At 34.1% G+C, this 11,537-nt stretch overlaps 2 protein-coding genes across 2 annotated transcripts; one reads left to right on the plus strand and one right to left on the minus strand.

Moving 5' to 3' along the window:
- Window positions 1-2,149: 2,149 nt before the first annotated feature.
- Window positions 2,150-6,196, plus strand: LOC143548824 (uncharacterized). Its single transcript, XM_077039897.1, has 10 exons — window positions 2,150-2,291; window positions 2,993-3,066; window positions 3,154-3,237; window positions 3,334-3,495; window positions 4,201-4,293; window positions 4,401-4,577; window positions 4,666-4,733; window positions 4,833-4,884; window positions 5,963-6,016; window positions 6,098-6,196. The coding sequence occupies exons 1-10, from the start codon at window positions 2,150-2,152 to the stop codon at window positions 6,194-6,196; spliced, it is 1,005 nt and encodes a 334-aa protein (XP_076896012.1).
- A 1,934-nt stretch (window positions 6,197-8,130) lies between these two features.
- Window positions 8,131-9,977, minus strand: LOC143548842 (pollen receptor-like kinase 4). The gene is made up of 2 exons (XM_077039910.1): window positions 9,041-9,977; window positions 8,131-8,847 (listed from the first exon to the last, which is right to left on the minus strand). The coding sequence occupies exons 1-2, from the start codon at window positions 9,975-9,977 to the stop codon at window positions 8,171-8,173; spliced, it is 1,614 nt and encodes a 537-aa protein (XP_076896025.1). The 3' UTR covers window positions 8,131-8,170.
- Between the last annotated feature and the right edge of the window lie 1,560 nt (window positions 9,978-11,537).

The raw sequence follows: 11,537 nt of genomic DNA on the forward strand, positions 1-11,537 counted from the left end.
GGAAACCTACCTTCGGCTATAAATACCCCAAATGGTATGATCATATCGTATCACATTATCATCATATTATACCTGATATCTGCTCTAGCAATCTCTTAATATACTATTATATTTAAAGAGCAATCTAGTCTGATTCTCACGCCGGAGGGTGGTCACAAGGAGGTACCCCCCCCCCTTCTCAGTGACGAGCTCACGGTGTCTGTTTTGCAGGTTATCAGAAGAACCATCTTCCAAAGGTCTAACCCCTCGTGGGAAACAGCTATCCAACCCCCAGGTTACCAGTAATCTGTCCGGGGTCCGGTTAGTGTTTCTTCAAGCCATAACAGACGAAACCGGAGCCACAAAAGTAGCATAACATATTAACATCACCATCATACGACAATACACCACCAGTGGCGGGTGACCTCTCAAACAATAGAGAGAAATCTACCGGTGAAATAGAAGGGGATAATGACACATCGAAAAGGTGATCGAACAGCGGAGAGCAAGTGTAAACTTTACATGAACACGTGGAGCATCCAAATATGAATGGAAGTTGTACAACTTGTGAAGCAGAAAGCCCCGAACTATGATGTATCAGTCTTTCCAATATTGTGTGTGCGTGTGTGTATATAAATTGGTTCGGGAATCTTAATGGCAATAGTAAGAGATCAAGATTTAACCATCAATCAAGAAGATAACAAGAAGATTAACAACACTGGGTGAAACCCGAAACATGAATATGTATTATTGAACTAACAATGTTGTTACAAGACACGACTTTATGGTTTACATCGACACACATATATATAGACAACGGACAACGGTTAATTAGCTACTTAGTGGCTATAACTACCTCCTGAAGGTTAAATAACTATCTTGGTGGTTATAAATTACAATTTACAATTCTCAAACTCACACTTCTAAAAGAAATAAAAACTTAACCAACTCCATATATCACTAGATTAAATACCCTTAGGTCCTATTCGTTTCAAGGATTTGAAAGGAATTCTAGGGAATGGGATTTTAAATCCCATGAATTGATATGTTCGTTTCATTAAATGAAAGAATGGGAATGGAAACTAAATCCCATCAAATCCCACATTTCATAGGATTTTAAAATCCCACCTATTTGAAAGGATTGTTATGGAAAATAAAAACTCCTCCAAAAAAAATTCAAAAAATTAAGAAAAAAATCATAACTCAAAATATAAATAAAAAACAAAAAATGTAAAAAAACTAAAACGTTTCCGTCTTTGCCCTCGTTCTTAAAAAAAAAAAAAAAAAAAAAAAACCCCGAGAAATGAACCGAAACCGAAAGTCGACGAAAGCGGAACACAAACCAAAACTGAACCGAATTGATGGAAACTGAAAAAATCGATCAAAACGAAACAAAAAAACTGAAACCGAACAGAAATGAAACTAAAAAAACCAACCACAACAAAACAAAAGGCCGAAAACGAATCCGTAACCGACCAAAAACAAACAAAAGAATATTCTAATTCCAATACATATTAACCAACCAAACACATGAAAGGGATTCTCAAACATTCCATTTCATTCCACTTCCGATTCCAATTCCAATTCCAAATCTAAATCCTTTAAAAAAAGTCCGTGAAACAAACGCACCCTTAGTATTTCGTTTTCCGAAAATACGAATAACTACGAAGGACAAGAATTTGTATTAAAAACACTTAAAAATTAATTAAAGAATATTTATTCAATAAAAAAAGACAATTGTCTATGATGCTATGGCCTATTAGCAAAAAAAAAAAAAAAAGAAAAGAAAAAAAAAAGGTTTGGTGACAATATGAATAGTTATTTGCCACACAAGCTCCTATAACATATTCCTCATATTTAATTACATGATTTATTATTTCTTTTCATGCAATTTATTTAACTACTAAAGTTGAGGGTCATTTACTAGTTCATCCATAAAACCCGCAATTCAAAGTCACAAATGGCGGATTATCATCCACCCAATGCAAACCAAACCGGAGAAACCATACAATATTACTCCCTAACGTTTTCCGGCGGCCGACTAACAACAACAGCAAACACATGCACCACGTGGAATGAATATGAGTTATGATTTTGACGCAAAATAATCCGAATAGAGGCGAAATTGGAGTCGGATTGGAGTTTTAACATGTCGTCTTTTTCGGGCATTATGAATAGAGTTTTTAGTAGAGTACGGAATCTGGATGCGTATCCTAAGATTAATGAGGATTTCTATAGTCGTACGCTGTCGGGTGGTGTTATAACGCTAGCTTCGTCTATTGCGATGTTGTTCCTTGTTATTTCGGAGCTTGGTATAATTCATTTTCAGTTAAGATTATAGTAATTTGAGATCCACGATGATATGATCATGCGATGCACTTTTTGCAAATTCATATTTGTTAAAATCAATCTAGGGACGTACTGTTCAAAAAGCTTTTAGCTCGTTTGAACTATATAAACGCACTAGCCCCAGCCAAGGTAAGCTTCGCTCCATAGCTCACTCGTTAGGCTCATTTGCTGGCTCGTAGAAAATTAAACACATATTTTAGTAGGCATAAATTATAATTTTTCTTCATTGATTGTGCAGTATGTGTATGGCACTAATAAGTTTTTGCCTATATATGAATATGTGTAAGAATATAAATATAAGTATTTTTAATAAACAAACTGCCTCAATTAACGAGCCACGAGCCTTTTACGAGCTAACATTTCAGCTTTCGAGCCAGCTTAACCGAGCCAACTGTTGTTTCATAACATAACCTCTTGAAGGTTACCTGTCCGGCGCAAGATGTGATTTATCTCATCTAGTTGGGTAGCATAGTACTGGCTAGTTAGTTGATTTTATCAGTAATGGGTTCTCATTGTTACCATGAAAGAAGTTGGTCGTAAAATATGTACTTTGAATGTGTTTATATGCTCATACAATCATACATAGTTTGTTGGCATTTAGCATTTGCTAATTTCAACCTCTCAATAATTCAATACTGTTGTTGTTGCCTCTTTTCCCTTGCAGCTTTATATCTCCAAACAGTCACAGAAACAAAGCTTGTAGTCGACACTTCAAGAGGCGAAAAACTCAAAATAAATGTAAACTTCCTCAATGATTTCCATATATATTCTAGATTAAAATACATCCTCATAACTCAATTCATATCAGTTTCTTTGCATTTGCAGTTTGACATCTCATTCCCTTCTGTTTCATGTACACTACTCAGCCTTGATGCCATTGATATCAGTGGAGAACAGCATCTTGATATAGTATATAAAATATAATATATCTACTTAAGTCATTCATTATCCACTTATTCTATTAACAATTTAACACCATTTTGACTGCAATATATGTTTTGCAAGAAACATGCTATAATAAAGAAAAGAGTTGACTCAAATGGCAATATGATTCAAGTAAGATATGACCGGATTGGTGTCCCAAAGCTTGGGAAGCCGATTCAGAAACATGGTGGCGAGATTAGTCATAATGAAACGTATTGTGGTTCATGCTATGGTGCAGAGAATGTACGTCTAGCTTCTTTAATGAATTCATAACCAGTTTTTAGGCTTGTAAATGAACCGAACGTGAATAGAAAATTTTGTTAATATAATTAAACAAACAAACATGAACACATGTCTTGTTCGTTCATTTATGTTTGTGAACGTTGGTTCATATAAATTCGTTTATGTTCTGGCGTTTACATTGTTTATGTTCGTTAATTTATGTTTATTTAGAACAAACACATTGTTGTTCACATTTACTTTTAATTGGTTTTAACTCAGCTATGTTCATTTGTTTACGTTTCATGAACCGGTGGTATATTCATTTAACTAGCAAACATAAACGAACACGAACAAGTTCATTCTTTTAATGAAAGAACACAGACATGAAAACCATGTTCATTTATTTATGTTCGTGTTTGTCCAGTGCCTTTACATGCCTAAGTTATGCTTTTCTTTTTTTAGGTGTATCCTAGATTTAAGGTTTCGTTCTTAAACTAAGGAAATAACAGAAATCATCATTTATATTCAAACTTGTTTACACGTTTCGTCCTTTCGGTAACGGGAGTTAATTTTTTAAGTCCAGTCATGTGCTTTGCACATAAGGGCATTTCCGTCATTTTGCCATTTATAGTGATGGAAAAACTTTTAGTGACTTACTGACTTTAGTGAAAAAAAACCTATGAATGCTGATCAAATCACTGATTCTTGATACACTTAACATAACAGTCGCCACACGCATGTTGTAATTCATGTGACGAGGTGCGTGAAGCGTATCGAAAGAGAGGCTGGGGATTGATGAATCCTGATTCGATTGACCAGGTTGGTTGTTTTAATGTTTTATTCGTGATTGTATACATGCATATATTACATATATATATAAATTTTATCAGCATTAATGCTGAAAGTTAACATTTTTGAGATGTTAGTGCAAAAGAGAAGGCTTTGTTCAGAGAATTAAGGCTGAAGAAGGTGAAGGGTGCAATTTATCTGGATCTTTACAGGTCAACAAAGTGGCGGGAAATTTTCATTTTGTTAAAAGCTTTCATCTGGCAAATATGCATGTTTCCCATGATGTTAAGGCTTTTGAAGATGATAGTTATAATGTAAGCTACCATTTTATAAACTTTTGCATCTTCAAATTTATGTGATTTTTTTCATTAGTTTTTGAGTGATAATTATTGACTTTTGCAGATAAGTCACAAGATACATAAGCTATCTTTTGGAGAGCATTTTCCTGGTATTGTAAATCCACTTGATGGGTAAGAATTAGTATTAACTATTTTGCCTATAAATAGTTTCTTTTTTATGATGTGAAATAGCAATTGTTTGTGCTTTTGTGTTGTTGGTATGGTTATTAGGGTGGACTGGTTTCAAAGTACTCCAAATGGAATGTATCAGTATTTCATCAAGGTTAGTATTCTACTATGTGCATTGGTCGGTGTTGAGCTTAAACTGAGCCAAGAACCGAAAACTCGAGTTTTTGTTTTTGTAAGCCGTTCATTTTTGGTTTTTAGAGTGGGTTCGGTTTTGCCATCTGCGCTTGAAATTTTGGGGCCGAAAAATTGTCTCAAAAAAACGTATTTGGGCCCATTTTTCTATGTTAACGAATGATAAACTGATAATTACATATTCTGACCTAAAATTTATGGCCTATGCTATTTATCAAATTTTTATAAATTGCCTAACATTCAATAATAGGAATTCTGATCCTTAAGTTCAATAACAAATGCTTCTTCTTTTTTTTCCCGTTTTTATGGGTTCAGTTCAGTTTTCGTACATGCAAAACTGGAAATTTGGGTTTTGAGAAAACATAAAACCAAACCGTTGGTTTTTGATTGGGTTCAATTATTTCGATTTGGTTATGTCGATTATTTTGGTTTCATGCACACCCCTACACACATATATCATTTAGGAAGAGTTAGATGCTTACATACATACATAGATACATGCGCAAATACATGACACATAGTTAGATACATAAAGAGTTAGATAGTTACATACATGATACAATGAATAATGATCTCATGGTTTAATACATTAGTAGGTTAGATACATACATAATGAAGAATTAATCTTGATTTGTTAAGTGATTAAAGTTCGGGGTTTGTTTTGTTAAGTTTTATATTAATATTTGTTTGGTATGGTAAGAATATTATGGATTATTCTAGAATAAGTTTGTCATGTTTCCCAAGTTAGGTTTGGCTTGGAGAGCAAGTTTAGTAAGTCTATAAATAGGGTCTAGATTATTAGTTTTATTTGTGAGAGAGTAAAGATAAGTTTTTTCTCCTTGTATGTTCGTGAAGTTATGTTCGTTTGATAAGTTCGTTTGGTTATATGAAAAGAGTCGAGGGTTGTCATTCCAATATCTCGTGTTCGTTTGTTTATTAGTTTGTTTGATCTGATTGTTTGATCCATCTGGGTCAACACATAATACATAGTTTGAACTTAGCTCTATGCATATATAATCTAAGTCTTGTATAAATTGCAGGTGGTGCCAACTGTGTACACTCCTCTTAGAGGCGCGGTAATTCGGTCAAATCAGGTACATGATGGGCTTTTAAATAGGAAATGTATTATGATTAGCTTCGCATGTTCTAAAACACATGAAACTTGTATCCTGCAGTTCTCTGTGACAGAGCATTATAAGAGTCCAGAAGTCCGTCAGCATTCACTTCCCGGGGTCTTCTTCTTCTATGACCTTTCTGGAATTAAGGTCTGTTAATTTTGTTTCTGTAGTATAGCTATTAATGCATGCTTAACAGTTAGCACCATAACATCTGCTCCTATTGGTGTTAGCTATCTAAAATTTTCATTATTCATCATGCTGGTCTCATTTTTGTTATGAGAATAGTTTTTATAACAGGATCGGCAATTGAATTGGCTGTCTTACTGGTTCACTGGTAGGATCGGTTTATAAAAACTGGATGCATTTATAGTAATTTAAGAACTAAAATATGCGTGCACAACTAATCTGAAACAAAATACGAAACTACAGTAATTTTTATGTGGATTTCACTGTTAATAAAATATGAAGCCTTAAATAAACCAAATATGGAGTGACTGGTCACCGGATGTCTTACTAGTTCACTGGTCGGATTGGTTCAAAATCCGAGTGATGTCATAAATAACTTGAAAATAAAAAAAATGCATGTATATGACTAATTTAAAACTAAACATGAAACTGCCTTGTTTTTTGGTGTGGATTTGCAATGCTAATAAAATATAAGGTCTTGAATAAAACAAATATGAAGTGACAAGTAACTGGGCCGCCTTACTAGTTCACTGGTCGGACTAGTTTCAAAAACCGGATGACGTCTTAAGTAAATTAAAATAAAAAAATATATATGCAGTTTAAAATAGAATATGGAACTGCTTAATTTTTGTGTGGATTTGCAATGTTTATAAAATATGAAGCATCAAAGAAACCTAATATGAATTTTGAAGTAAACAATAAATAAGACAATGGAAGAAAAAAGTTTGGAATGCAGTCCTGTTCATCTGGTCCTACCATTTCAAATGAAGGTCATTTTAATAGACTCAACCATATGGGTTATGTACCGGTCCTGTTCTGAAAACATTGCAAAAAAGTAAGAATCGGCTAATCTCTTTACATTGTTCCTTTTGTGGTTTTCACAGGTGAATTTCACAGAAACTCATCCCTCCTTCTTACACTTCCTAACCAATATTTGTGCAATAGTAGGAGGTATATGCTCACAATCCCAACACATTAGAGGTGTCAATTTGGACACGTTTACTTATGAAAGGGTCGATTTTGGTTATCTTTTATTTCTAACAAGTCAAACGGGTCACATATTTTGTTTCACGTCTTCCTTGATCATTTCACTTAAAAGTTTAGTATATAATCGCGATAATATAATTTTAACAAATATAATTATTTACATTCTTTTAAAGGATGGACAAAAGCACTAAAACGTTAATTTTAATGATTTTTGCTCTTGTATTCAGGTATCTTCACAGTTGCAGGGATTTTCGATTCGTTCATTTACCATGGTCATAAGGCATTGAAAAAGAAAAGGGATCTTGGAAAATTATTTTAAGGCATTTCAAATCTTTGCCACATAATCTGGGTCCGGTTTCCTTCGATTTTGTCATTATAATTATCTCTCCTGTAACGATTTTGCGCGAAATGTATAGGTTAGTGACACGGGGACAATATTAACATTATTTTTTTTTATTCTTTGCAAAAGGTATAAGTTTTTGGTATCAATATATACAGAAATATTGCTTTCAGTTTTTAAATGCTTTTATTTGGTTTTCAGATTGATGTTTAGATATCATGATTTGTGTTCCGTGAACACCCCCAAGGGTGGGCAAGCGCGTTGTGACAGACAAATTTAATTGTCATTAATCGATATGGGATCAAACTAAAAAGATGTATTTGATCAAACTACGTGTTAAGGATAAAAATATGGAATTAGCTTTCTGTTAAAAAAATGTAAATACAAGAACTGGAATGCCATGTTTTTACAAGTTCTAAAATTATAACAACTCAACAAGCATAACATAGCTTTTTCTGGCCAATTTGGGTGCAATCACATAATTCAAATACATTCAAATTATTATCAACCAAATTTAAACATTTTTTTCCACAAACAATTTCCTCAAGTTTGGATCATCCATTCTTGAACTCCGGTTCTGAATGACCCAATCCTGTATTTGGTACATCGAATCATGATCAGTAGCAAAGATTTTCTAGTCTTCTTGATGGGGTTCCTGACATGGAATCATCAGTCAGTGATCGGTCAATGAAAAAATCTTCTTCACTCTCTGAATCAACATTGGGGGGCTTAATGTTCTTGATTTCTGTCGCTACCTCACTCATATCTGGTCGTTTTTCTGGTACTTTGTCGCAGCAACGAACTGCTAGTTGTAACAATTTCAGCATCCCATGGATTGCACTTCTTTGCACCATGAGTTCCAAATCAAAAATCTCAGCGGTCCATTCTTCACGAACTGCACGGTGAACCCAACTACAAAGATCCACGGCTTTGTCATCTTTTGGAACCGATAGAACACTAACTCTCCCAGTGAGGAGTTCCATAAGTAGGCTACCATAGCTCCACACGTCGGACTTCTTTGACACCTTTTTGGAAGTTAAATATTCCGGAGATTTGAATGCAACCATCTGATGAGCATAGATTGTGTTTGAGATGATTGAGGTAAGGCCATAGTCAGAAACTCGTGCCACATTATTTTCATCGATGAGTACATTCGATGATTTCAGATTTCCATGAGGAACTAGAGTTGAATTAGGATTCATGTGTAAGTACTCCATGGCTCGAGCCACACCCTGTGCAACGGCTAACCTTGGCCCCCATCGAAAGGGGATTCGGTCTCTCGTCCCTCTTGCTCCTATATATATATACCATGAAAATACTAAAGTTAATTAATTTTAAATAACAGACATTAGAGCATCCATAATAGGGTGTTTTTTTGACTTTTTTAGATAGAGGAGATAAGGCATGATGTGGAGGAGAGTGTTATTCTTGTATCTATTAAACTGTCGAGTTAAAAAGAAAAAAGTAGAAGGTGGTGTGAAAATTACCATGAAGGCGACTGAAAAGATTCCCATTCATCATGAACTTGTGCACAAACAATTTCTCATCATTTGAGTAAAAATAAGCAAGTAATGGTACCAAGTTGGGGTGTTTTTGAGCCGCAATGACTTTCAGGTGGTTCATGAATTCATCGCGACTCAGTGGCTTCAAATCTTTTAGCCTTTTCACTATAACATTTCTTCCGTCATCTAACCTTGCTCTATACGTATTTCCGAAATTCCCTTTGCCCAAATTCTCCGCAGAAGCTGTCATAAGATCACCTAGTTCAAAGTCTGGCTCTCCATCAACAAAAACAAGCTTTCCTTGGTGTTGTGTTCGCATGTGATCCACGCTATCACTTGTTATTTCGTCCCTCTTTTCCTCATCAGCTACAGAATACCCCTTTTCTTCGTTGTCCATAGAATACCCCTTTTCCTCATCGTCCACAGAATACCCCTTTTCCTTGTCATCCGCAAATTTAATATTCTTCTTCTGTATAATCTTTTCATTAAGTAGTTTATTCTTCCTATAGAGCACCATTAACAACATAAGAAGAGCAACTAGACCTATAACATTAACAATAATCAAAGTAGCACCGATAAGGGACTTGTGTGAACTAGGAGAATTATCATTATCCCGTGATGTGGGGCCACATGTTGTAGACGTGGGCGGCCCACACAAAAACGAGTTATGATCATATGAAGAAGGGTTGAAGGATTGTAGCTTTCTAGTATTCGGTATAGGCCCAGTAAGATTATTGTTTGAAACGTTAAATTCTTTCAAACTAGATTGGTCAAACCATGGAATTGGGCCCGACAACCTATTTTCTTGAAGTTGTAACGACTCCAAGAGAACCAAGTTAACAAGTGAAGGTGAAATTAGCCCATCAAATTTGTTTCCGGATAGATCAAGTCGTGCCAAGTCAATATTCTTTGAGAAATCCATAAGTTGCCCGAATATGGAATTGTTCCTAAAGCTCAATGTTGACAATGCGGTGAGGTTGAAAAGTGCATCAAACTTGATTTCCCCGATGATGTCAAGACTCAAGGGTTAAACTAACGACTCTACCACCGTTGCAAGCAACACCATACCAATTAATGCAATCAAAGCTTTGCCATCTTGCGTCAAGAAAAGCGTTGTGAAAACCAGTCTTGAGTGCCAAAAGAGCGTTTCGTTCATCTTCAGTGAAACCGATGGCGATTTCGGCATCGTCTTGAGCAAAAACAATGTAATTATGTAATACTAGAACAAGCAATATGTAAGACTTAAAAAAACCCATTATTTTTGTTTTGTTGTCTCTAATCTGGCATTGAAAATGAGCAAAGGTAGGGCTGTGTACTAATAGCCACATAGGAGAAGATATTCTACAAGGATGCCATATGAGTTGTGATTTTTCATTGTTTGAAGAGAAAATCTAGAGAATGAAATTTGTATTTTATTTATTGGAATCTTTTAAACGGAGAATCCGAAGGCTAAAAAGCTTATAACAAATACATATTTATAAATTCTGAATATTTTTTAAATAGATAAGGGTGTAGGTTTTATCTTTTCATGAATGTAATAATTGTTTTGAATTTAAAAAGTTTTTGTTTTGTGAAAATTATAATCATTAACTTGGACATTGTTGTATTATATAATACATGTTAATCTAGTCTCCGTGTCATTGAATTTGTTTTTTTTCCTTTTCCAATTTTTGTTTTCCCCCTTATACTTTAAACAAAATACGTTATTTTTTTTTTACTTTTATTCAATTTAATTTTTGTTTGATAGTTTCCGCTCGTTAACTTACAAAAAAAAGTAAAAGTTAAAAAAACTTTTATTGAAAACCAAGTTTTATTCATATAGAGTATTTTTTTGGTATCGTAACATATGTGATTGTCAATATCTTTGGAGCATATCATGACTTTATTTATTTATTTATTTATTTATTATTCTTATTTATTATTATTTGAATTTTGTTTTTCATAGCGAGTATTGGTACGGTAACGGATCGATACTTACCTATTCCCTCCTCACATAAAGTATAATATGTTTTATTTTAAATTGTCTGATCGAAACTCTCCTGATGGAATACTTTGGCTTCATATGAATGCTGAACAAACCAAGGTCTCATAGACAGCAGCATGCTTGTCTTTTAATTGTCCTTGCTTTGTTTTATTCTTTTTAAGATAATACATTTTATATTAAAAAAGGTATTTTTATATTTTAATTTGATTCCTCTGAAAATCAATATTGTAAAGGTGATCGGCTAAGTAAATCTACATAAAGCTCGAACCAGAAGTGGATCCAAAACTTTTCCTCAATGGGGGCGAAAAAAAAAATGGGTCATATTACAACGAGTAAAGTCAAAAAACCGGGGCAACAAAGAACATTAAACTATAGCAAAAATTACAACTCCTGGGACTATGACAAGAGTTTTTGAGTAATGATGCATACAACCAAACCATAAAAAAATAAATAAATCAAACGTAACTTTATAATGCCAAATGGTCTATTTATACAAGT

This window comes from Bidens hawaiensis, unplaced genomic scaffold (assembly GCF_021521415.1).
Source record: "Bidens hawaiensis isolate Kalapana, Puna unplaced genomic scaffold, B.hawaiensis_p1.1 tig00015256_1, whole genome shotgun sequence".
NCBI classification, from domain to species: Eukaryota; Viridiplantae; Streptophyta; class Magnoliopsida; order Asterales; family Asteraceae; genus Bidens; species Bidens hawaiensis.

Excerpts from the sequence above, each read along its gene's own strand:
- LOC143548824 (XM_077039897.1), top strand. The coding sequence starts at position 2,150 with ATGAATAGAGTTTTTAGTAGAGTACGGAATCTGGATGCGTATCCTAAG. Across the intron at positions 2,292-2,992 it reads CCTTGTTATTTCGGAGCTTG|CTTTATATCTCCAAACAGTC; the intron begins GTATAATTCATT and ends TTTCCCTTGCAG. Across the intron at positions 4,578-4,665 it reads TTGAAGATGATAGTTATAAT|ATAAGTCACAAGATACATAA; the intron begins GTAAGCTACCAT and ends TGACTTTTGCAG.
- LOC143548842 (XM_077039910.1), bottom strand. The coding sequence starts at position 9,977 with ATGGATTTCTCAAAGAATATTGACTTGGCACGACTTGATCTATCCGGA. Across the intron at positions 8,848-9,040 it reads TCTTTTCAGTCGCCTTCATG|GAGCAAGAGGGACGAGAGAC; the intron begins GTAATTTTCACA and ends ATATATATATAG.